This window comes from Exophiala bonariae (assembly GCF_035927105.1).
Source record: "Exophiala bonariae strain CCFEE 5792 chromosome Unknown scaffold_15, whole genome shotgun sequence".
In the NCBI taxonomy this organism is placed as follows: domain Eukaryota; kingdom Fungi; phylum Ascomycota; class Eurotiomycetes; order Chaetothyriales; family Herpotrichiellaceae; genus Exophiala; species Exophiala bonariae.
The window spans coordinates 572,023-597,056 of NW_027042490.1; the positions used below are offsets into that span (position 1 = coordinate 572,023).

The 25,034-nt window shown below is 49.5% G+C and overlaps 11 protein-coding genes across 11 annotated transcripts; 5 read left to right on the forward strand and 6 right to left on the reverse strand.

The window, feature by feature from the left end:
* Positions 1 to 1,621: 1,621 nt before the first annotated feature.
* On the forward strand, positions 1,622 to 2,993 carry LTR84_003176 (uncharacterized protein; the record flags this gene model as incomplete). The annotated part of the gene is made up of 2 exons (XM_064846771.1): positions 1,622 to 2,283; positions 2,345 to 2,993. 2 exons carry the CDS (start codon positions 1,622 to 1,624, stop codon positions 2,991 to 2,993), a joined length of 1,311 nt encoding a protein of 436 aa, XP_064705751.1.
* Positions 2,994 to 3,171: 178 nt separating this feature from the next.
* Positions 3,172 to 4,221, reverse strand: LTR84_003177 (uncharacterized protein; the record flags this gene model as incomplete). The annotated part of the gene is made up of 1 exon (XM_064846772.1): positions 3,172 to 4,221. One exon carries the CDS (start codon positions 4,219 to 4,221, stop codon positions 3,172 to 3,174), a length of 1,050 nt encoding a protein of 349 aa, XP_064705752.1.
* An 886-nt stretch (positions 4,222 to 5,107) lies between these two features.
* Positions 5,108 to 6,553, reverse strand: LTR84_003178 (uncharacterized protein; the record flags this gene model as incomplete). Its single annotated transcript, XM_064846773.1, has 8 exons — positions 5,108 to 5,264; positions 5,317 to 5,594; positions 5,656 to 5,759; positions 5,831 to 5,903; positions 5,953 to 6,069; positions 6,124 to 6,236; positions 6,286 to 6,467; positions 6,513 to 6,553. 8 exons carry the CDS (start codon positions 6,551 to 6,553, stop codon positions 5,108 to 5,110), a joined length of 1,065 nt encoding a protein of 354 aa, XP_064705753.1.
* Positions 6,554 to 6,854: 301 nt separating this feature from the next.
* Positions 6,855 to 9,393, forward strand: LTR84_003179 (uncharacterized protein; the record flags this gene model as incomplete). The annotated part of the gene is made up of 6 exons (XM_064846774.1): positions 6,855 to 6,949; positions 7,004 to 7,027; positions 7,301 to 7,728; positions 7,778 to 8,532; positions 8,593 to 8,840; positions 8,946 to 9,393. 6 exons carry the CDS (start codon positions 6,855 to 6,857, stop codon positions 9,391 to 9,393), a joined length of 1,998 nt encoding a protein of 665 aa, XP_064705754.1.
* A 730-nt stretch (positions 9,394 to 10,123) lies between these two features.
* Positions 10,124 to 12,224, reverse strand: LTR84_003180 (uncharacterized protein; the record flags this gene model as incomplete). Its single annotated transcript, XM_064846775.1, has 3 exons — positions 10,124 to 10,254; positions 10,304 to 10,804; positions 10,850 to 12,224. The coding sequence occupies 3 exons, from the start codon at positions 12,222 to 12,224 to the stop codon at positions 10,124 to 10,126; spliced, it is 2,007 nt and encodes a 668-aa protein (XP_064705755.1).
* A 1,037-nt stretch (positions 12,225 to 13,261) lies between these two features.
* On the reverse strand, positions 13,262 to 14,162 carry LTR84_003181 (uncharacterized protein; the record flags this gene model as incomplete). Its single annotated transcript, XM_064846776.1, has 2 exons — positions 13,262 to 13,691; positions 13,750 to 14,162. The coding sequence occupies 2 exons, from the start codon at positions 14,160 to 14,162 to the stop codon at positions 13,262 to 13,264; spliced, it is 843 nt and encodes a 280-aa protein (XP_064705756.1).
* Positions 14,163 to 15,077: 915 nt separating this feature from the next.
* Positions 15,078 to 15,783, forward strand: LTR84_003182 (uncharacterized protein; the record flags this gene model as incomplete). The annotated part of the gene is made up of 2 exons (XM_064846777.1): positions 15,078 to 15,644; positions 15,694 to 15,783. 2 exons carry the CDS (start codon positions 15,078 to 15,080, stop codon positions 15,781 to 15,783), a joined length of 657 nt encoding a protein of 218 aa, XP_064705757.1.
* A 243-nt stretch (positions 15,784 to 16,026) lies between these two features.
* LTR84_003183 (uncharacterized protein) lies at positions 16,027 to 16,876 on the reverse strand (the record flags this gene model as incomplete). Its single annotated transcript, XM_064846778.1, has 2 exons — positions 16,027 to 16,766; positions 16,828 to 16,876. 2 exons carry the CDS (start codon positions 16,874 to 16,876, stop codon positions 16,027 to 16,029), a joined length of 789 nt encoding a protein of 262 aa, XP_064705758.1.
* A 1,178-nt stretch (positions 16,877 to 18,054) lies between these two features.
* LTR84_003184 (uncharacterized protein) lies at positions 18,055 to 20,169 on the forward strand (the record flags this gene model as incomplete). The annotated part of the gene is made up of 1 exon (XM_064846779.1): positions 18,055 to 20,169. One exon carries the CDS (start codon positions 18,055 to 18,057, stop codon positions 20,167 to 20,169), a length of 2,115 nt encoding a protein of 704 aa, XP_064705759.1.
* A 99-nt stretch (positions 20,170 to 20,268) lies between these two features.
* Positions 20,269 to 22,245, reverse strand: LTR84_003185 (uncharacterized protein; the record flags this gene model as incomplete). Its single annotated transcript, XM_064846780.1, has 1 exon — positions 20,269 to 22,245. One exon carries the CDS (start codon positions 22,243 to 22,245, stop codon positions 20,269 to 20,271), a length of 1,977 nt encoding a protein of 658 aa, XP_064705760.1.
* A 635-nt stretch (positions 22,246 to 22,880) lies between these two features.
* LTR84_003186 (uncharacterized protein) lies at positions 22,881 to 24,786 on the forward strand (the record flags this gene model as incomplete). The annotated part of the gene is made up of 4 exons (XM_064846781.1): positions 22,881 to 23,096; positions 23,154 to 23,267; positions 23,321 to 23,533; positions 23,584 to 24,786. The coding sequence occupies 4 exons, from the start codon at positions 22,881 to 22,883 to the stop codon at positions 24,784 to 24,786; spliced, it is 1,746 nt and encodes a 581-aa protein (XP_064705761.1).
* Positions 24,787 to 25,034: the final 248 nt, after the last annotated feature.

Below are 25,034 nucleotides of genomic sequence, written 5' to 3' on the forward strand. Positions count from 1 at the left end.
TCATAGGAGAACTTCGAATCAAGGAATAAAAGGGTTATTCAGTCGGCGAACCACATGTAAAAGTATTCATCAATTCTGCGACCACTGCCAAATCCGGATCTGAAGCTCAGATTACCATGCCGGGTTTGTCGTATTCGTGCCGAGAATATCAAGAAAGCAACAAGGGCCGAACAGCATCGCCCCTGGATTCGTCAGCAACTGCCTTCGAGTTCAAAGGCGCACGCGCCTACAGAGCGCTGTGACTGATGGTTATGACTCTACAAGTAGGTTTGTGAACGCGGGTTAACAGGAGCACGACGAGTCCCTGGTTGTAATCTGCCGTTATCAGAAGGGTCCACAAACGCGTGACCCTTGCCAGAAAGTATGCCACTCTCGTCATTCGTAAGCACGAAGCGGGGCTTGGATTGTTCCTGCATGAGTGGCAGAACTCGTGCCCAATATCCATCTTTGCTACCACCCTTCAAGTAGTGCTATGAGGCAGAGTTCATCTCTCTTCTTGCATACTGAGGTATCCGATGGTCTTTCATACGACACTACGGCATGACCCAAGGTTCAAACAGTAGGAATCGAGAGCTGAGGGGTGTTGAGCCCACAGGTCTGGAGACTTGTGAACGCAATCAAGATATAAGCAAATTCTTCCGAGGATGGCTTTGGACGCCCTGATTGGTCGCCCCGGTTCATCTGTGAATGTTTGTTTCGTTTTGACTAGCGAGTTCTCGGTACAGCGTCTCCCGCAATCGCAATGATCTGCACGTCGATGTACACTTCGCGTACGAGACTTCAATCCACAACGTGCGCCAATTGACTACGGTGTAAGTACGTGATGTCAAAGGTTGCACGTGAAGAGATCGTCACACGTTGACACGTTCACAGGGTTGATGTCTGGGATTAATCCTAACATCCTTGGCAGCAATCCATGTATTTTGGGGCGGCCTGCCTCGCCGAAATCAAGAGATCGGCGACAGTTCGCTTATCTTGCGGGCTCTAAGGGGACCGAAAGCGTGCCATTCGTTCGGATGGTAGGCCCTGTGCTTCCTTTTGGAAGCTGCTAGGGTCTCTGGGTCGCCAAGGTCACAACCCGGAAGCCAAAGTGCAACGTCTTTCCCGTGAACCATGATCGCCATCCGAAATTTCCTAGTGGAAGTATTCTCCCCGACACCTCAGGTGAAGCCACATAGCATTGTCCTTTCCCCCCCCATCACCATCGCCCTGGGTTGCAAAATGCCGTCTCTCGCTAATGCATGCCATGGGCAATGCTCACCAATGGCACAATCTCACCACCCAACGTTCATTGACGCCCAACCATCATCTATTCAGACTCAAGAAACGTCCACCTTCGGAAATCGTAGATATTCTCTGCTGATCCTCTACGTGTAGTTACACGGCTCATAATGTCACATAGGGACAGACCATGGCTTCCCTTACGACACTTATAACTCTTGCTCAAAGTCTGAAGCAGAGTTTCAGCCACGACAGCCTCCCCATGCTAACAGGTCTGCGATTCGAGCTTCAAAGGAGTTTCTTCTGATGTCGGTTGGCAATATAACTATTCTGCCTGGACAATCGTTTGGATTTGACATCTTTTCAGGACTTTTGTCTTTGCAAACCTGAATCTGTCAAAATGCCTCTCTTTAGCAATTATCCGGGCCTGGACGATATCTCCTTACAGCTATCGCTCCCGGCTTTGGTTTTCAGCATTACTACGCCTCTTATTGTTCTTGCCCGATTCGTTGCCCGATTGACTCACGGTAATCATTTGGGACCGGACGATTGGGTCATTTTAGTGTCCCTGCTCTTTGCCGAAACAGTGTCTATTCAAATGATACTATGTTGCGAATGGGGATTTGGCAAACACACCAAAGCTCTACCCGTCGAGTTAGTGAAGCGGACCTTGGAAATGTACTACTTTGCCCAGATCTTCTACAAGGTCGCCATTGGATTGACCAAGATCTCGATATTACTTCTATATGTCCGAGTCTTTGGTGTATGGAAGTCCTTCAAGTGGCTCTGTTGGTTGATGATGGGCCTAGTACTTGCGTTCACCATTGCTTCGGTCACGGTCTCTGTCTTCCAGTGCTCACCAATCAACTTCGCCTTCGATAAGAGTGCCAATGGAGGTCATGGTACTTGTGTCGACATGACCAAGTTTTGGTACGCCAACGCTGGGTTCAATATCGGCAGTGATGTTATCATCATTCTCCTACCAATTCTCCCCGTGAAAAGCTTGCAATTGCCAATAAGGAGCAAGGTTGCTCTCTGCGGTGTATTTGCCATAGGTGGCTTGTGAGTTTCCGCATCCCCTCTCTCTACCTTTTAGCTGCAGTATGCTGATCGAATCTCATAGTGTCTGTGTCACATCCATACTCCGCTTCACTACCTTGAATGTCTCGACATCACATAAAGACATCATGTGGCAATCAATAGGTAGCAGCATGTGGACTGTGATCGAGTACAACTTAGGAATCACAACAGCTTGTCTACCCGCACTACGTCGCCCTCTTGCTTCAATCTTCCCGGCCCTCCTAGGACGGGGTTCTCGAAACTGGGACTCCGGTCCAACTATGCAACGGGGCACCACAATCAACAGCATTAGTACTGAAGACTCTACAAGGAGAATATACAGGTCTTCACTCCACGCCGTGGGTTGTCCTGAACACTTGAATGATAAGATGACGCACGCCTCCCGAGATGACCGCTACAGAAGTGGTCTGCGTACGGAGACTTACGATTTTACGACAGACGGTCGACGCTCGAGTGAGTTCCAAGAGGACATTCTAAAAGAGTTCCCTTTATGGGAGAATGGTATAATGAAGACGATCGAGACGGAAGTACGTGTTGAGGGAGACAGTGTTGTTGGCAGCAGCGATGCTGGGCATGTGGATGAGGAGAAGCCAGCTTTTCCCCGATATGTCTTTGATCCTGTTTCATGGAGACCGCTTCCTAGGAAAAGTCTCGATCAACCGGATCCGCCCCAATTCGTACCCGGGGGTTAGCTCTACTTTTCTACATCTTTTCCAAGCTAATATATGCCGAAGAGAGCACTTTTTTGTACAAACACAAGCAGCACCAGGTATCATGAATGATGGAGTAGATAGAATCAATGAATAAAAGTATTATATGCAAACTAGCACACGTGGTATCTCCGAAGCATCCATTTGTCGACTTCCAATCCTAATGATTTCCCAGCCACTGCAGCACCGCATCATGAAACCTATCTGGCTCTTGAATCTGCGGTGCATGTCCCAGATCCGCAAATGGCACATATGTACAGTTCTCCCCGATCGCATCCGCTGTCGCTCTACCCAATGCCGTGTAATTTCCCAGCTTGGCCGCTACCGCAGGGGGACTCCATTGCTTGCCAATAGCCGTATTATCCTTCTCCCCGATCATCAAGAGCGTCGGTGTATTTGCAAGACCTCCAAACTCATACGCTATGGGCTGCGTCATCACCATGTCCGTGACCAACGCCTGATCAAAAGCATAGATCTCCGCACGGCTGCCGTTGTACACTGCAAGTAGCATGTTCACCCAGACATCATAAGCTGGCTTCCATGAATTGACATAGTAGGTGGCCTGCTCGTAGCCACGGATCGAGGAATAATTCGATGCACGCTCCGTCGTGTAGATATTGTCGATGGACAAGTAGGGGACGCCTTTGGCCTTCCAATCCTCGAGTCCAATGGGATTGACGAGCATGAGTCCTGCCACCAAATCTGGGTACATGAGCGAGAAACGTGTCGCAAGCATCCCGCCCATAGAATGGCCCAGAACGTAGACAGACGTCAAATTCAAGCTGTTAAGGATGGTTTTCGTATTCAGCGCGAACTGCTGCAGCGAAAATTGGTATGCGTCTGGCTTGTCGGATTTGCAGAATCCGATTTGGTCTGGTAGGACGACGCGATAGCCTTGAGATAGCAGCACTTCGGCGGTTGCGTTCCATGTTGCGCCGCAGAAGTTCTTGCCGTGCAGGAGCACCACGGTGCGTTGTGGGCCACTGTACGATGTATTTGCTGTCGAGGGAGGAGAGACGTCCATGTACGCCTGACAGAGGCTTTGATGCTGGGTTTGCAGTTGTGCATAGCGGATCGGATACGGGTATGTGTATACCATGCCACCAGATGTGGTGTTGGTCGAGGGTGGACCCGATGGGCATTGTGTTGCGGATGCTATTGTGCAGCACAAAGCTGCAATCAGTAGCTGGATCATGTTACAAGAATGCATTGTGAACTATGAGTGTATATTCTACCACAATGTCACAACACAGCTATGGCATGTGTCTGAAACCCGTCGACGACGAGATCAAGCTTATGAGAAAATAACATCCAGTACGACACCATGCCATCTCCGTCGAGTACAGCAAGCTCAGGTACCCACCTGCCAATACTGGACCTTGCAGATCACTTTACGGAGCACGAACTCCCTTTGGCACGACCCTGAACGTTGTTGCGGGGGATGGCCGGCATTGACTAAAGGTTGAACGCCTCTGGGGCGCCTCTTACGCCATCTTGGGGGAGCAGAATGGCGGATGGAGGGTAGCAATCAACCAGGGTTGCAACCTGCAATATTCCATGTTCCTGGCCAAGGGAGTAATGGGACAAGAATGTTGGTCAATTCTCGTCTAACTGCAGCACGTGGACTTCGTCTCTGAAATGGCTCCTCGTTTCGCCTGGCTCCTCTCATCTTCTGCACAAACCTGCTAATTTTGCTGGCTTGTCATGACCTTTTTCACTCAATGCAACAGCGTCATTTTAAGTGGTCGAAATTGTTAATGTGCAAGCCTGCGTATGTATTATTTAGAGGCATCCATGTCCTACAGATATCGCATCGTATTAATTCTTACTTTCTCTGCTCGACATCCTGCACTTTCAAGCAGGACAGAGAGTGGCAGGACTCGGCCGGCAGTGACGTCACAGCATGTCATTTCCGTTTCCGAGGCCTGATAAGAAGCTTGGCGAGTTTGCTTTGTTGACCTTCAGAATCCCTTTTCTTTAGAGCCTTGTCGAAAATTTCGAACAATTTCTCGAAATCCCTTGACTTTTCGGCAAGACTAATGACAAAAATTACGATCGTTCGTTCACGTAAGTGATAGTATCCTTCTGAGCTGCCCTCAGGCGTTCAAAATGGAGTCGTACAAGGTTGACTGGAATTTGTCTCCTTGTTCCAGCACAGCTTGAACCTCCACATCCATGCTCCCGAGAAATCTTTCCGCAGTCCATTTCGGCTGCCAACCAATTTTGAAGGCATTCACGGGAATGATGTCTCCACTAAGATGAGGTTAGACCAGCTTAAGTGCTCAGCCACCTGAAATTCACGCACCTTGACGTGCCCATGGCGCGTACGAATTGTCGTGGCCATCCAAGATGCTGTGCCGCCATTTCGTCGCTTGGCCAGATCTCCACCTTCGCTTCGTTCACAAGCCCACGCCTATACAGGGCATCGGCAAGCTTCTGCATCACATCCCACCAGGAAACTTTATGGGCCATAGCGAAATAATACCCCTTTTCCCCCATGGGAAGCGGCGCCTTGTTCAGTATCTTCTCAAGGAGAAGAATGTACAGTGCTGCCATATCTGACACGTGTGTCATAGCAGGGTGCTATTGGAGCATCAGATGAGTGGTATGAGACTTGCTGAGAAACGATGAACTAATCACTCACAGCATCCTTATCGAATCTGTGGACGACCTGGTCGGCTATCGAAGTGCGAAGAAACGATGGAATACTTGAGGAGGTCCTCCTGAATTCTCCACTTCCCATCCCGTCTGTTGATCATCCAATTGTTAGTTATCCTCACGATATCTTGCAAGATAGAAACAGCCTTTGTGTAACTTACAGACGACAGGCACAACAACGATGAGACTGATGACACCTTCTGCCCTGGCCACGTCGGTCACAAGGATATCTGCCTGGTAAAGAGTTAAGACATGCTTTCCAACCGAGGAACCATGCTCTCACATCTCGAACTGGGTGACCAGCTGGAAGTTGTTTCTCCATATCGTACAGAGTATCTGTGTCTTTCACCTCTCCAAATGGCCAACCATTCTCCTTAGAGAAGGCAGCTGTAACCGAGGACTAGCAACAAATCATCAATGGTCTTGATCTACTGACCGGATTTAGAGTCCTCACATGAATGAAATAAGCCTCTCCATTGCTGACTTTGCGCCGTTCACCCAGAGCTTTGATCAAGTGAGATGCAATTGCTGGTTCCAAGGCGCTCGCGATGTGCACGATTATATCGACTGTCAAGCATGAGCTCTTCCCCTCTAGCGTTCTATTTGATCAACAAACCGTTGTTGCTCAGCACGGCTTCCTTCACAGCTTCCTCATCATTCAGGTCGAGTGCAATGGCGTGAACACTCATGTCGGACAGAGCTTTAATTTGTTGCTCTGAGCGAAGAGTGACCGTGAGATTCTTGGGTTTGATTGGACTGTTCGTGAGTGATAAGATCTGGTCCAGGATCGTGCCTCCACTAAACGCAGTCAGCGAAGCCAGGGTGTTTATATTCCAAGCCTACATATAGCCACCACCGCCAGTGAGAAGGATATGTTGAGCCATTATTAGATCTTGAGTAGCCTACTTCTGCCACAGGTGCGACCACTGAATTCTTTATACCTCAATCGCAATATATCTACACTGTGGCATAGCCTTGTCTAGGTTGGGTTCCCATTAATCTCATGCACACAACAAGACCAGACTGTGATAAATGGGTACAAATTCCTGTCAATCCAAAGGTCCTAGCCTCTGGCCGTGTTGTGGGCCCATCCACAAAGTAGCCGGAAACGCGCGCAGACCCGATTTGTCATCCCTGACAGACCCCCCTCGAAGCGCCTCAGAATCGTGACTACCGCAACCTACAATGGAATCCGAACATAAAACTCCTCTAATATGGATACCCGCGGGAACAAAGGGCAAGGACGAGGAACTGGTCGTGTCGCGATTCGCCATCGTTCTGTGAGCTACATGGGATGTTGCGTTGCTTGATCGAGTAACTAACATGGAGGAAAGTGCGACCAGTGTCGGTCCAGGAAAGTATGCATCTCTCGGTCCTCTCCGCAGCCTGGATAGAGCAGAGCTTAGAAAGAAGATCTCACTGATCGTTCGAATTTACTACAGATTGGCTGTGATAGGGCATCACCCTGTTCAAACTGCGCGTCAGCCAGGCTTGATTGCACACATTCCACCCCAACTCCGAAGATCATTGCTCCAAAGCAACGTGTACTAATCTCAGCTCAATAGTAAGTGGATGATTGGCGTTGTTATTATACGTGGTCATCGTTAATGCTCATATCGTACTCCGCTCAGCGAACAGAAGATTGACAATATCGTGGGCGGCATCGAGGATATCAAGCGACTACTCCATCGCAAAGATGTTGTTGCGGTCAATACTCTATCGAGCGATATCCCGGAAAGTTATCCCAGGCCACCTAAACCACCAGCACGAGTTCCTGAAACCCAGCCTTCTTCGAGGCCAAAGGAGATAAACACTGACTGGGATACTTCTCATCATATCGTCGAGTTCGTCAAAGCTGTGGTCCAGAACTGCGACTTGCAATTACCTAACCTCGAACTTGGTCAAGCTGTATCATCATTGAGTGCAATAATTACAGTCACGGACGACAAAGTACTCGACCAGCATTCAGATTGCGGCCTGCTCGCCAGGTACATCCCGCATGTTCCGCCTTCACTACCTCCGTTGAAAGCGGCAGTCGATTTATTGCGCTGGGCCAAAGGTCAGTGTCCCTCAGATGATTTTCTCTCTGGAACTAACTAGAACTATAGAGCATAAGCATTATATCCTCATTACTCATATATCCCGAATCCTTCCCCTGGAAAAGTTCACTGAAATTTGCCAAAAGGTGTACTTTGCGGTGGATGGCTATAATGAACTCGAGTTCATTCTGGCGAATGGCTACCTATCCTATGTCTCTTTCGAGTATTTCGTTGCGTCCGGAAATGAAGAATATAACGAATATTGCAATCTATGTTGGAGAAACCTCGTCAAAGCCTTTACACGACTTCCACTGGTTCTTCCACATTCCATCGAGTCCATTGCGGTACTGGCACTAGGCGTAAGCATTCCTGGTAACAATTGCAAGGTCAACACCTCTGACAGATACTTGTCACAGACTTTCAATGCTATCGAAAACTCAAAGTCGTCTTTGGCTTGGACCTTCATTTCCTATGCAGCGAATCTGTGCCTCACACTTGGCTACCATCGGAATGACACTACTACTAACAACAAGTCAGACCTTCGAATCAATCAAGAGAGCCTCTTCTGGCTAGTCTACAATCTCGAGAAAGGACTCTCATTGCGACTTAGTCGATCTTCCAACATCCGCGACCGTGACATAACGCTACCAGTCAATTCGAATGCGCTTCGACGCACTCGCCAAGCCATGATTCAAGGTCAGGTGTACGACCAGCTGTACAGTCCCAGTGGCCTGGCCAAGCCTGAAGGTGAGCGACGAACCATCGCCAGTGCTTTGGCTCAAGGACTCCGAGAAATCATCCAAGACACACATGTTGATATCATGGTGCGCTTCCCTTCAGTCGCTACTAATGGGCAGTAATAATTATTAGCTAACACCTGCCAGAACGCTGAACAACTCGATCCAAATGTCGATCCCATGGGAATTGTATATCTGCGCTGCGACCTGGTCTGCACTTCATCGACTCTGGCTCTGATCCTCCGCGCTGCTCCTACAGAGGGCAAAGCCGAAAGCCGTGCCTCGGACGATTGTATTGCTGTTGCTCGTGAGGTCATGGAGATTCACCAGCAATGCATGAACAGCGTCAGAAACTGCAAGGGCAACACAGCCATGTTGCAGAAATATATCAATTGGTGAGCTACTTACACTCTTAAACACAATCCCATAAGCTCCACACGAAGTCCCATTATCAATAGTAAGTATTATCATGAAAATAACGTATCATACCTTCCTTCAAGGGCCGTCCTCCACACGCCATTCATCCCCTTCAGCATCCTCTTCACCCAAGCCGTGCAGCATCTTGACGAGTCTGATCTGAGCCGGATAGAACGCTTCGCCTCGTCTCTGAAACCCGAACCGCCCGTGTCTGCATCGCCATCCCATCCATATAGGATTTACGAACTCCTCAGCCGGACCGCGAGGCTGTGCGTCGACTCTCAGATCCAGCGCCACGCGCAATCACAGCCGGTGCTCTCGTCAACAGAAGGCCGATTCTCCGCTGCGGAGGACGCGGGTTTTGGATCACAACAGGATCGCTGCAATCCCGGCGTCGATGCACTAGCAGGAGTGGACGACCTGGATCTCGCAGACATAGACTTCCATGTGGATGGGTTGAGTGAATGGTACTACGGGAACCAGCAGATCATGAACTTGATGGATGACGACGCCATGACGTGGACTTATTAGTGAAGTGTTGGAATATCGCCCCGGGCCAAGGGTAAACCCCATCCAGAAGTGAATTGGTCTGGTCATTTTGCCAGGCACGAGACAATGTGTATGTCATCCGTATGCTTCGAGGGCAATGTGGAAACTTGTACAATCGAGATTTGACATGGAAACAGATCTTTCTACACAGTGGAGCGAGATGTGGTTATATTTGAATGCTACTTTGCGAACCTACCTGCCTGACTCGTCCTGATGACTCTGCAACTCGCAAAAGCTCCGCCCCCTCAAGCTGCGCTAGCTCCAATTCTTGTTCTCGAATGCTCCTCGTCCTTCCAAAACCGAATTGAGCGTCATACCACTAAAGTCCATGGAACGAAAAACGCCATCCATTGCCTGTGCAAAATCGGTCGATATCACATGATGTGTGACCCTTCTATCCTCCGTAATACTCCCAAAGCATCGAGTGTGGATTGCGTAAAGGTTGATGAAAAGCAAAAGCCAGTTCTAGAATGGCAACAGTCAAACTCATTCAGATATTGTACCAGACGATCCAATTCTCGAATGGTAGGTATGTTGTGAGTCGATTATCACTCATGTTAGTGGCAATCGAGCTGACTTTAGAGGCGGTGTTCCAAGGTGGGTGGGTAAAAAGAAGGCATTTTTTCGGTGGTTAGGTCTAGAGGAATGGGTAGACGAATAAGGGGACGAAAAAGTGTTGTCGAAATAAAACCTCAAATGGTAATTCGTCTAACTATGACGCAAAGGTTGATTGGAGGTTGACGAAGGCGGCTGGTCCACCGTCCTGGCTCAGCACGTCGATCAGTGCTTCAGTCTGCTTCCAGGTGTTCTCCAAAGCAGCAGAAGGTGATCGACCGAGGGAGACTGTGAGAGTTAGCACCACGGTAGATTACGACACTGGCGCACAAAATACCTAAAATTGCGGAATTCAATTCCTCCGCAACCGTCACCCTGCCAGATGAGTCTAACAAGTGACCATGAACACTATCCTTAGGGTGATCATACGCAACAAGACTGAAGATATCCTGCAAGGTCTTGGCGTATTCTCCATCTTCATCGCGATATTCCCTTTGTAGTTCTTGACCATAAAGCATCGCTTCGTTGATTAACTGGTCGTATTGGACGACACTATCTGTTGCAGAAGTTTTGTCAGATGCGTTATGGTCATCAAGTTCCATGTCTCGAGCAAAATCGTCGTCATCAGCAGGATTCTTCCCATGAGTATTTGTCCTCCCTCCCGGTTGACCGTCTCTATTTTTGCTCAGTTCTGTTGTTTTGCTGATCAATTCGACCCATTTCCGACACTTTAAACGGAAGAGAATATCTGGATTCTCTGCAAGCACGGTTGGGAAGTGTGAGTTGGTGACCTCCAGGGCCTGGTCGATATTTCCTGAAAGAATGGCTCGACGCATTTCTAATTGGTTAGTGACGTGAACGACAGGATGGGAGATATGCTTACGTTGGCGATGAACTGCATCCGCATCGTCCCGATCTGGGCGAGTGGGTGTAACTGTAGGTAGGGCACTGTTCAATGATTGCTTCTCCGCACGAATTTCGTCTGCGAATGCTTTGGCAGTCTCAACATATCCATCATGCGCCAGGAATTGGGCGACCAGCTCCTGGATCAGGCTGCTTTCCTCTCGGGGTGGTCGTAGAGTGGTTGTTCTTGCGCGGGTTATCTCGCGCGATACGCGAGTCGTTTCTTTGTGCATTTTATCGTTAATGTCAAAAACGAAGGGACGCTGACCAAAGTTTGCGGTAAGAAGTGCCCCTGAGTGCTTTTTCATGCCGATGGTTGGAAAAGGTCTCAAGTCCTTTTTAAGTTCTCGAAAACATATACCCAAGTCCTGACCATTCTTGGTGAAAAAAGCGTTACCAGCGTTGAAGTTGACACCACAGCCAATGATATCACCGGTTCCAAAAGTCGGGCCATATGATTTGCCTGACTGTTCTCCAAAGAACATCTTGCCATCGTCACCATGATAGCCCCAAGAATGTGTTTCCCATCCTGCAAGTCTTTCGAGAGATGCTTCTGCGGTAGAGAAGCCGATGGCGATAGCCGTGTCCCTACTCTTCTGCTTGATTTCCACTTCAAAATAGTAGATACCACATGCCGGAGACATTGGATAATCGGCCCGCACAGAAGCCGCCTCTATATCAGCTTTACTGGCAGAGCCGCTATACTTCAAGTCTTGTCCATCATTCATGACATCCAACCCAGGATACTTGTCCTGTTCACTCCACCCGGTTGGTAAGGGCATAAGCTCTTCATCCTCCTTCGGTGGATTGCTTTCAATGATGTCGTAGGTCATGCCTCGATGAGAGGGGGCCATACGATGAACATTAGTGCTCCCGGCACTTGTGGATAGTGGATTCAGAGCTGAAGAACTCGAGGATGGCTGTTCTCTTTCTCTCCTGACCTTGGCTTTGTGGGCCAATTCCAATTTCGCAGCATAGCGAGACTGACGAAGATAAGACGGAATGAAGAAGGGATTTGACGCCATTGTTCCTGTACCCGAGAACATTAGATTGTTGAACTTTCTAGAATAGGCAGGTAACGGGACTGGTTCACGCCAGTTCGTTCGTAAAGTGGGATCGTGATCCTGGACCGAAGGTCTCCTGTTGTATTGCTCGATAGTATGGTAAATAGGGAGGGAAGAAGTACTAGGATTTGCTCCGACTAGGTGTGCAAATGTTCCAGACCGAGTAGGAGTCAGTTGAGGTTGATATGTGGGAGCGCCAGAAGCGACTGAGGCATATGACAATCTTCGAGGTACGTTGCCACCATACTGATTTGATCGACCGCTATTGCCAGATGCTGCACCGTCGGTCATTGCTTTCGGATGCAGAGGGTCTTTGGATAGCAGGGAATGAGAGCGTTTCTGTTGCTTGCCAGATGGGCGAACCCAGAACAGTGATGGAAGTGGGCAATGGTCGAGATCGGTAGGACAATCGAGAGGGATTTCTTTACCCCAGAGCGAATGTATGAATAGTCATGTTGTTCGACTTATGGGGAAATGGACACGGAAGCTATATGATTCAATTCTTCATCGCAGCGGTTTGCGGCAGGTGTGATGGGTTATCGGACTGATATGGTGCTATTGATGTAATGGATGGTGTTGTCACTGCTATCGGGAATGATAGGCGTGCTTGTAGTTAAGCCGCAGGTGGTGCAGGTGACATGGGGAAGTGCATTTAGTTAGGCAGGTGCAAGTGGCAAGCAGGTGGCTTCCCACAGCCTAGTGTCATTGGGCGGCGGTAGGGTTCCGGCAGACAGAACAATTGATTGATCACGTGCTATAATTTGGCTGCTGGACATGGACCCTCGTCTCTGTGGCCTTTAAAGAATGGCGACAACATCAAGAGGCATACTGAGCACAGTATCCGATATGATGCCATAGTATTGCTCATTGAGTCTCCATGACCCAAGAATATGCATATCCTATATCTGATTGTACATGATCCCTATTGAGATCTTTTAGCTGCTTGCTGAGCAACAAGCAACCTGCCTCGAAACCCTATCGAGTCTCCCCAAATACATGTGGCATGCCCAGAAAAACACAACAAACTCCTCAATCATTGCTGGGTTTTCTCGGGCTTACTATACCCGTTCGAATCTCTCAGATAGTCCGTCATAAAGCCAGCCATGTGATGCCTTTTGGCCCTCCATAACTCCACGCTGAATAATAATAATTCCAAAAATGCCCCTTCCCCGAAAAGTGTTTGGGAAGTAATGGTGTCGTCTGGCGTGTCTTTCTCGACCAACCAATCGCCCGAGATCATGATATTGCAGATACAGTGTGATGAATTGTGATAAGAACGCGCCCTCAAGTATAGCAACAACAGTCCTCGTCCCAGTCCAGGAAGTGGATCACCCAAGAGCAGCGACGATCGGGGTCTGTTCTGGCATTGGAACTGGGGAGCTTGCTGCTGGTGTAGACATCAGCATGGTCTCAGGGTGGTCTCCGGCAGTGCTGTCCATGGCAGCATCACTCTCGTTAGGTTTGACATCACTGCTGCTTTGTTGTGATATCTCGCGAGCACCATTCAGCTCTTCGCCATTGACTTTCAGATTTTCAATTCCTCTCCATGATGGTACATCCCAAACGATACCGGTAAAGCTCTTCAAATGAAATGGTTTCTTGTTCCACTTGCGACAAGGTTTGCCCGATCGATCGAGTGCTCTGAGACCAGCATTGATAGCCCCTTGGTTGGCCTTGGGTCCCAGCTTGTGGCCAGTGAAGCCAATGACTGGACCAGCGGGAGCTCGGGTGGCATTGTGATCGATGGTACCGTCTTCTCTGCTAGAGGGTCAGCTTGTTAGATCAGATTGGTAAAAAGAAGAGGTTCATCACGTACAATCTAGGTTTCTTTTTGGGACCTGGTTTACCACGTGCTTTAGGTGTTCCACTAGACTCCAACATTTGTCCAAGGTTCCTCTTGTATCCTGGGGCAGGGCCCTTGCGTTTTTTGGAGGGGTCTGATGAATTTGCATCGCCATTGGAAGGTGCAGGCGTGGAGTTGGACTCGGATGTATTGTCATTGATCTCCGGAACCTTCAAAGCCGGGACATCGTCAACCACACGAGCCGGTGAGGAGGCTGATGACGGTGTAGACTCTTGTTCTTCTTCCTTGGCAGAGGGTGGCTCGAAACGCTGCAGTAGTTTTGGTGAGATCTTAAGTATGACCACTTTGCCTTGCTTCTTGTTCTTGTCTCCTCGGACTGCCATTGCAGAAGGTGATCCTGTTGTAGTTGAGGATGAAACTGCCATGGCTGGTTGTAGTATTACACGGACGCGGTGGTCACAGGAGGAGAGTAGAGAGCAAGAGCAGGTTTATTGGCAATGGATAGAAGCGAGGAGGAGTTGGAATGGTGATCGGGTTGACGATGAGGTCAAGGGCGATGTTGGTGACGATGTTGTGTGGTGGACAACAGAACCACAGAGGTAGTGGTTGAAAAGTCTGCTGGTTGCAAGGTAGGCGTGGCTCACATTGATGGTCAAGGCTCTTTGTACCTCAGCTTTGGGTTAGGTCTGGGTGAGTGGTGGCTAAATTATAAATTATTTGTCGGCAAGGGGTGGAACTGAGTCCGAATTGCTGGTGATGGCCGTCAGGGTATTGATTTTGGTGGGAGGGTGAGTTGGCAGGAAGGTTTCATGGTGAGTAGGGAGGAGGAGTGATGGAGGAGGTGGTGACAAGTAATTAGAAGTGGATGACTTTGGCCGGATCATGATGGATGGCTTTGGAGGATTGCCAGTGGGATGGGACAATGGAATTTTTGGGTAGGGTGTGCGGGTGCAGAGCCCTTCAGGTTTGCAAGACAGCGAGGCGTCAGGTCAGGTAGTCAGAGTCTCAGAGGCAGACAAGAGGCAGAGACGAGGAAACGGAGGAGAGAGGGAACTGGGAAGGGGCGTTGTGTACGGCGAGCACCAACTAGTACATGCTAACGACCTTGCAACTTGCCAGAAACAGGGCCGCCAAGCCGGTTTGATGGAGCTCTCCGTCGGAACTAGCTAAAAACAGTCAGGTCAAGCCTCTAATGGCAATGCAGACTCATCATGCCTGAGGTCTTTCCCCCTGGTTGCGTCAAATCTGCCCAGCCCGCTGCAGAACCAACCACTTTTCTTTAATGGCCGGATGGGTGCTCTCAGGCTTTGCCGAGATCATCAACAGGGTGAGCATCAGCCATGCATCCTGCAAAGAGGAGACGCCTGGATCACGTCCAAGTCAAGCTGAACAAACCATTCCGTTCACCGCTCCGCACCACCAAGAATACCGTCGATAATCACAATTCTGTGATTACGAGTAACAGTGGCAATACTCCAACAGACTCCATCACAAATGCATCTAATGTCCTCCAATCATCGCCCACGAAGGCTTCTAATCCCATAGTGACAAACACTACTGAGAAGGGCCTTACACAGAAGCTGAAGCAAACAACACAGGCGCTTGATACAGCCGAACAGGCTTTACAGATCATCACTTCTGGTCAAGATATTCAGCTTGAGGCATTAATCACAAAATGGACACATATTGCACGTGATGCTGCAGATGAGCTGTTTATTGATGCCAAAGCTCGGATTGAGGATATGGGTGGAATAGAGGTATGGCAGCGAAAAGCCCAAACCGAGGGCCAACTTTGGGCTGAAGCCAACCAATATGAATATCGTACTGTGGAAGATGTTTCATCCACGCAAAATGGTCTATCGACCACAGAACAGCTTTCCATGGCTGAGGAATGTGCAGTCGACCAAGTAAGATCCTCGAATCAACAGTTGGTGCACACTAATATACCCATGCCAGGCCTTTACCATGCAAGTGATGTTGAAGCAGATGAATATCGACCCTGCTCTGATCGGGTTTGACCAGACGACAGAGCGATGGGTTCACTAAATCATCGTGCATGCCGACCGCGGGCCTCCAATCTGCAATTCTGCTTGTTCCCCCGGCCATTTCCACTTGAGGACCTAGTTTGTTGAACCAGCCAGGGCATGTCGTTGTGAGCAGGGCTTTCCCACGATTGAGGATGGGTGTTCGAGTTCACGAGCTCGAACAACCCCACATTTGCCCACAGTATCTGAATAGTTCCTCATATATCCCTTTGATCATAATTCATCATGGCCATGGCCAGTAGGATCACCTCATGACTGGAGGACGGCCCTCTTTATTCCACACCACTCGGCTCTTGACCCAGTCAACCGCCTCTTTCACGCCTGTGCCTTGAAGTGCACTGACTGGTAGCACTCGACTGTCTCGAATCATGTTTCCTTTCTCTCCCTCGAAAACCTTCCGCACGAAACCCTCTTTTATCCTCACCACCTCCAATGAATCCTCCCGGTCCTGTTTGTTTGCTAGAACCAGAATCGGTATACCCGCAGTGTCTTCATTCTCTAGCACACTTTCGAGAACGGCCCGGCACTCATCCAACCTACCCTGAAAGAACCCGGATTGCAACGTGTGAGGTGTCATGGGTGTCCATGGAGTCTCAGGCTCCTCGTCGTCCGATTTCCCGACGTAGCTCTTCTTTCGTCCGTGCCACCCAGGTGTTTTGGGCGCCTCCTCAATCTCTCCATTCCCGATGTCTGTACTATCCACCACGAAGACCACTGCGTGCGCACTCTTGTAGTAACTCGTCCATAGTCTCCTCAAGCTCATCTGTCCACCTACATCCCATATCTTCAGGTACATGTCGGGAAGATCAAGCGTGGCCACATTCTGCCCCACTGTAGGGACTGTATTGCCTGCGGTCTCCGAAGGGGCGGCATCGCCAGTCGGACCAGCGGCAGGATCGGCTGCGGTGTTGAAAAGGGCCTTGATCTGGGTCAAAAGTGTAGTCTTTCCCGCATTGTCAAGGCCAAGGAGGATGATCGAGTACTCTAGTGATTTGATTAGCCCTTGTCTTCCACACGATCGGCCCCAGATGGAGATGTGACACACCTGGTTTGCTCGTGGCATATAGATACAGCGAGCGAGCAAGATGATACATTTTTCGCGCGCGAAGTACGGGCTTGCAAAGGAGAACAATCACGGAAAATGGCTTAAGGGAAGAGCGCTGTCAACGGCCACGTATGTCATTTTGTGGCGTTGCGTCTGAAGTCACCACAGTCGCGCTTGCCTTTTGAGTTGGGGAAGACAAACACGACTCATGTACATGTGTATATCATTTGTCTGTTGTATGAATACTGGGCATGCTCGCCCAACTCGACATTGAAGGAGGGGAGTATTCCAAGTTTCTCGTAGCCTTGGCCAGAATTCAAGGCTGGGGACGGCCCGGACGAAACAAATCCCGACTATTTAACTGGATTCCCGCAGCTGCCCTTCCTCTTCCTGGTATTTTGCCGACATGCGAGTATCTTGTGTACCTAAGGTATCTGCACAGGTGATGATCCTCATATGAAGTCACGCCTCTGATGAGCATTGGCATGATTACTTGAGGCAACACATCGACGTGCTTTGCTGGTATTGCTAAGGTGCAAGTCGATGAGCACACCGGTCGACCATCATCGAGCTACCATTTCAGGACACTGGGTTCGTTGGACTCACATTGCCTTCGTTAGCCGCCAATGAAAGCAATGACGTTAGGGCTATGATTGACGGCTTCATATCATATGCAGGCCGAATCAAAGTGAGAATTCGATGAGCCATCAGTATTTTTAAAGCCAATGGGGTTGAGATGTCCCTGCACTCTGCGCTGCACCTGCAGTCGGTTTGCACAGCTGTGTTTTCGCCCACGACATGCTACTGGTTGCAGGTGCGAGTGGCTTGCGGTGTCAATCCAGTGGGAAAAGCGCTGATTTTATCAGCGAATGCAATAACCTCTGGGCCTAGCTTCGTAGGCCAGTTCATTCAACATGTGGTCTCCTCATCATCTTCGACCATTTGGTACACATACAGTTGTCGATCAACGCAATATCTCCAGATTCCACGCTCTTATGAGAGCAAAGTCGTACTGCGAAATGCTGCTGCACACCTCTGCAGTCTAGAAGAGCTGACACAACGGAGAAGACGCACCGGACTTGGGCAATTGAACAGTTTCATGTTCAACCCAACTTGACCGCAGTAAATTGACAGAATTTGACAGTCACGCCTTCCAATACTTCGCCTGTACGCAAGCCGCAATTCAGTGGATAATTGACAACTTTTTTCATGTCAGCAGAGTCAAAGATGCTGAGACAACCCATTTCAGGCATGCCAAAGCCCATGGTCGATGATCCTGTGATTCAAAGATCAAGCAGAGTCACTTCAGTAGAAGCAGAAAGTCATCCCAATACCCCGACACTGTCGACAGGTGCCTCTGATGAGGAGAAAAAGGAATGGGTGATGATCATCGATCACAGCGACATAGTGAATTTGAATGCCAATTTGACAGTCGATAGATACTGGCACTTCACACGAACCAAGGACCTGCCTCAACATACAGAAAGTTTCTTTTACAGTGTGCTCCACGGTGCTTATGACCCCTTTAAACTCTTCGGCATGGGTTCAGACATTGATGAAATCTGCAAAGAGATGACCTTAACATATGAGTGCCGAAGTGACTTTGTTCGGGGCAAATCCTGCGAAGAGACCTCTCTATATTCCTCCGATGCATATTCGTCAAACTGTTCAAGTTATTCGACACCTTCAGAAAGCCTTTCACCGACCTCAGATACGTGGGTACATCCTTCACGTCCTTCTGACAAGTCGACCATGATCCAGTTTGATGCATCATTGAAGACTTCAGCCAGAGAAGATGACTTCCCTATGGTAGATCCTCCGAATGACGTTCCTCCACTCTCTGCATTGACTAGCCTCGGGGATAGCAGTCATGGCCTTAACTCAATCTTGGGGATCAGCAAAGGATTTTGTGAGTTTCAGCTAAATAATCCCTTCAGACCGTCAATAGAGAAGCATGGACGCTTGCTTGGAGGCATACCCACGACTTCCACGGGTGCAAAACAAGCCTGGGAGTACGAAGCAGCGGCCACGCTGGCTCCCCACCACTACCGCAGGTCAGCGACTGTTCAATCCTGGCTAGAAACGGTCATTGGGCCAACTAATTTGTTGCCTAAAACACAATGGCCAAAGAGTAGACCATCAAACGAATTGCAACCGCCAGCCTCAAGTACCACACCGAAAACACCATTAGACTCACCAAAGTTAAGCTGTGAAACTCCGAGTACGCCATGGTTCGCCTCAGATACCGAAATCTCGTTTGTACTTGGTGAGATAAAGTCTCCTTATAGCTACAACAGCGATTTGCCAGAGTGGAGAGATTATATGGGTGAAGCAGCCCGAATAATTGTGGACGCGTATGTCGCACAAGTCGCCCCTTGTGCTTCCTTGCCTTTGGTGCAAGGTGTCTCAAAGGTCCAACCTTCCACTGTGGGGGGGAACTACCTGGCTTTCAGACAGCCATGGCGAACCTCAGACAACTGCGTTCAAACACAGATAGGTAGAGGCGATGGGGGTTCACAGGTCAGCTCTATTACAGACGAATCATTGATCATGGGAACAAATGCGACATCGTCTTCCAATAGCACAAGGATGACATCCCTGCCTTCCGTCGGGCGAAAGCGAGGTGTGCCTCCAGAGGGCGATGATGAAAGCGAAGATGACGACGCTAAAATGTTTAAGAGGCCGAGAATTCGCAAATCGTGGGCGCTGAGTGATCAACGCAAAATCCTAGCCTGTCCGTATACCAAATTCGATCGGCAACGGTATTCGAGAGATAACACCACCGAGAGGAACTACCACAATTGCCCCACTTGCTGGCTCAGAGATATTAATCGCTTGAAGCAACATCTGCATCGAACTCATCAACGTCCTAATAATTATTGTCCATGTTGCTTTGTGGTATTTGAGACTGCTGAACCACTCCAGGAGCATATTCGGACAAGGATTTGTGACAGAGTGGACTCGCCTTTCGAAGAGAAGATGTCTCCTAGTCAGATGACAGCCATCAAGCGGAGAACACCAGGTCGCGACCCCGTGGACCTTTGGTATGACATCTTCAAGATTCTCTTCCCGGGAGCGCCACTGCCACTCAGCCCCTATGTGGACAGTCCTTATCAATCTACAGTCAACGACTTTTTAGTCTTTTTTGAAGTTGAGGTCCAAGGCGTACTCAGTAGAGAGGTCAACAATCGCATGTTCGGCGATGCGCTAGCAACGGTTGACCCTCAGTTTCTCGAAGGGGTGTGGTCAGAATCCGTCGCGGTGTTGATCCGGTATCTCGACGAGAGAGCACGGGGAGAACCGCCTTCTTTGTATCTTGAGAACATCTCGCAGAGCTTTTAGACTCATTACAAGAACTGAAAATATCCATTACAATCAAGAATATATACAGCACACATCACACACCACATCTTGTATGCGAGCTCTAAACCCAATAGTCATTCAAGCAAGAACAATATCCATATTCAGATCTTTCAGAACATCCTGCCACTGAATGTCCACAACACCAGCGAGACCCTGCTCTGCCAGTTCCTTCCTCCTGCGCCACAACTCCTTTGCGATATCCTTGCTCATCTCCAGATTCATGAACCCATGTCTCCTCTTAAGTCTATACCAAGCCAGCATCCTGCCCTGCAACTCCTCACTGAGGCATTCACTTGCGACCACAAGCGGCGGCCAAACAAGCGTACACCCCACACCGTCTCCGCCAAGCATCTCAATCTCCTCGAGCCGCGCCACCGCACACTCGACGAGGGACTGGATCTGCAGCGACTCGGGCGGTAGACGGCGGACCGCTCGTGCGAAGAACACCAGGCTGGCGTAGTAGAACACGTACGCGTGGTGTCGCGCCAACGTCGCTTCCGTCGGCGTCAGATCCGACAGATCGAGTGTGTCGGGCGTCTGCTCGTAGAGCTGGGCTTCTAGCCTGTCGAGCTTCAATGCGACAGCGGCGGCGGACGCCGTGGTCTGGTCACCCGTTGCGGCGGCGGAGGAGATCTGGCGCACGAGAGAATTCATGACGACGATGTGTCGCAGAATTGGGCGCGTGAGCCCGAAGAATCGGTCGAGCATGTAGTGCGGGCTATCTAGGAAGAGATCTTCGTTGTCGGCGTCGAGGTTTGACGGGAGGTTGATGTTGGATAATGCTGCGATCGCCAGGTAGCCTTGGTATACCATGCTGCTTGATCGATCGTGTTGCCAGACCGCGCTGTTGACTGTTGCGAGCCAGCTGGCCCCGCCCTGGAGATGGGTTCGCCATTCGCTGAAGCGGCCGGTGATCATGTCCATTGCGGAGAACATGGTGATGGTGGCGAGAATGGAAGTCCGCTGTAGGACTGAGACTTCTGCATTGGAGTTCGTAGTATCATTCGTGCCAGTGAGGAGCAGCTGAGACGTTGTCAGATCACTCAAGCTGTGACGGAGATGTACGATGGCCAGCTGGTAGTGCTTTGCGGCTAGCGTGAGGATCTTCGAGTCATTTTGCAATAGCTGTGATCGACTGAAGGCAGATGCCGCGCATAGGGCATGGAAGAGTGCAATGCTGCCATTTGAGGTCGAAGACGGTGTATGTAGACCCTCCAATGCCATGGGAGTGAAAACAGACCTGAAAGGATTTGATGGCAAGTCGACTGGTAATAGATGCCAGCAGACAAAATTTGTCCAGTGATGGATCAACTCTCGCTGATCCTGTCGTCGAGGTAGTAGGTCCAAGTGACGCGAGATTTGTATCCTATTGTGAGTTGAATTCCTCACCATGTTACGAACCATGTTGGACATATTTGAGCCTCTTGAAACTGTAGTGGTCTTGAGGGGTGGTGCTGATATTCGTGATTCAACAAGCGTGCTGGAGATGACTTCCTCCATATCATCCTCGAGTTCTTCTTCGATGAGTTCGGTGCTTTCGTCTGAAATTTCAAACGTCATGAAATCCAATGAAACAGGCTTTTCCACACATTTGGGGTCAATTGAATTGTCGCATTCTGTCGCTGACGTACAAGAATCGCGGGGATTAATATTGAAAACGGAAAATGGTCCCAAGGACAATGCGATAAAGGCATCATCTGCCTCGGCGATCGAGACTCGATCCAACGAATCCAAGGTTTCTTCCACATCAATACTCATGAAAGTCGAGCCACTATCATAGATAGATGGCATCCCAATGGCACGTCTGATATTTTGCTCTCGCTCCTTGGTGTTTGGATCGCTCCATACCAACTTTATGCCATACCCTTGGCATTCAACGCCGGCCTTCTGACATCGATTGCATGTCGGCTTACCTTCGTCACACTTGACGTGCCTCTCACGACAAGTCCAACAACCCGAGAATGTTTTCGTGTGTTTGATGGGCTGCCGTACCTTTTTCTTGGTCTGGTTGTCCTTACGTTGGGGGTCGGTGGTATCGAGAATGAGAGTGGGCATGAGGTGCTGTGAGGGCGGAGCTCCGCATCATGGCCCAGTTCTGCAACGTGTTTATTGTTTCGTGCTCATTTCGAAGCCATGTCCGTTCAAAATCATGTAAGTATTTCTCTTTGTCGAGTATGAGAGGATTGTTCCCACAACTCGGAGGGAGACCTCGGGTAAAGCACTAGTAGATCGGAGTTGGCGAGGAAAAGTGGGAGATTAAGAAGGAACAATGATTATCCGTGAACTGCCCCTCACTTGACGCGTCTCCAATTCTTTATCTCAACCACCAAGCCCCACAATCCTGATTCCTCAATGATAATGATCCTGACTCCTCAGGCTGCCATTTTTAACCCTGGTCTGACTCCGCCAGTCCACCCACCCTCCTTCGAGAAACCCAATGTCACTACCCAATTGAGATCTGACACCATTGCTATCTCCAGACAAATAGTCTCAACGTCTCCCCTGCGCCCTCGTTTCCGTCCATCCCGGCGGTTAGTCGCTTCAGCCTTGCAAGGCGTTCTGCGTTTTGTCGACAACATTGAACACATACACATCATTACCTCTTATAGACTCAAACGAACCCTCTCTCCAAATCTCCTCTCTATCCAAGAACTCTGTCGTTGTTCTGATGCCTGATCTATTCGAGGTCCATGTCGGTCCGTATCGTTCTTGATGAGCCGGAAAACAGGTGCTACACCAACCTCGACTTCATAACCGGCTCCATTCATCTTGTGCTGCCTAGCGACTCGGCAATCGCCGCCATCAATGTCAAACTCGAGGGCGAAAGTCGTACTCGACTTACCGCACCCAAGTTCCCTGGCAATGAACGCTCGGATAAAAAGAGAGTGGAGCTAGAATTACACAAGGTTAGAAGGAATTGAATTGCATGACTTGCGCTTTGCACTCACAACTATTGATTACAGTTATTGTACAAAGTCCTGACAGTCTTTCCCACCCCCGAATTCCAAGAAAGGACCACTAGCACACATGGATACACACTTTTGGCCGGCCAATACGTGTATCCCTTCAAGTTCAAAGTAATATACTCTCACGGCTCCTGCGAAGCGCGAAGGCTGACTGGAAAATTCAGGTTCCGTTTAATAATGATTGCACAAATACCCCAAATGCTTTGAAAGATATCAAACTCGGTCAAGTCAATGTTCAATTTGCCCCTGTTATCACGAAACATATCAAGAAGACTCTACCTCCATCTCTGAGTGGCTTTCCCGGAGAGGCGGAGATCAAATACTACATCAAGGCCACAGTTGTGAAACCCAAATTCTTCCAGGAGAATATTCGATCGGTATGGCCAAGTATTCTCGGACGACCAAACAATAAGTTAATAATGAATAGATCAACGATATTAAATTCCTGCCCATCGAACCACCCCGAGGCCCCAATACGCACGAAGAGACTTTTGCCCGCCGAAAACGTCAATTTCAACGATATGGCGCTCAGGCTCAGAAAAAGGGCCTTTTCAAAAAGTCCTCGACACCTGACTCGGCCGAAGAAGAGCCCCCCGCTTTTCAGGTAGACGCACGACTGCCCAGTCCTGCTATCGTCACTTGCAATGAACCACTTCCACTCCGAATACTAGTCGAAAAATTGAACGATAGCTCCGCCAGCGTCTTTCTTAGCATGTTTCAAATTGAGCTTTTTGGATACACACGGATTCGCGCCCACGATCTTGAGCGGGTTGAGAGTAGTAGCTGGCTACTCACATCGCAAGCTAACATGAACATGCCTCTCGGAAATCCCGTGGACAAGTCTCGCAAGGAGTGGAAACTACCCTCACGTCTCTGGGAAGACCTACCAATCCCAAATACTGTTTGTCCCAGCTTCGAAACCTGTAATCTCGCTCGGGATTATGAAGTTGAGGTACGAGTCGGGTTGGCTCACGGTATGGCAGGTGGTGTTCGACCTGAGCTTATGGTTCTACCTCTCAGACTACCTGTCCAAATCTATTCGGGTATTGCCCCTCCAGCCAAACTACTTGAGTTGATGGCCAACAATCCGGTACGCCAACCAATCCCACCTCCCCTTATCCCGAGGCCATCAGATAGCAAAGCCACCCATAGCGCAGCAGAATCATCGGCGCCGACTACACCTCTTTATGAGCCCAGTACACCACTGCATGACATAAATTCCCACCCTGCTCCAGTCGGCAACTATGCTGCCCAGCAACCCTCAGACTATCCTGATGATGCCCCTCCATCATATGAGGACGCCATTGCAGACGAAGTGGCTCCGGTTGATGGTCCTCGACGAGACTACAACCTTCCCCCCTCAGCCAACGCAGAAGGCCCAGCATTTAATCCAGACTCGAAAAGCGGCCTTAGTCGCCGAGTCAGTGAGAGATTGTTCGCTTCCAATGCACCATCAGGCCCATTTAGAAGTGCCTCAACACCTTCTGCTCTTAACTCTAACTCAAATACGATTCCTGAAGATGGCCTTGATGAAGCATCCCCAAGCTCCCCTCATACGACTGAAAGCCTTTCACGGCCGGCGAACTGGAAACGTAGTCTCAGTGGCAAGTTTGGTGGAGAGAAGGGCTAGACAGGTCAATCCGAAGCAGTCTATCTAGGGATATAGGGCTGAGCCACAGATAAATGATCATGTCATCAGGTAAGCATAGTTACCAGCGTTGAGTTGACTCCACATCAATTTCATTTACTATCCGTACTGTGTGGTGCCTTACTTCTTCCATCCCCAACTCGAAAACGGCATTCCGTCATCTCTTGGCGCTCGGAAACCTTGGGGTCCCGATTGGCTCGGTAAACGACCCCCACAAACTAAAACACCAT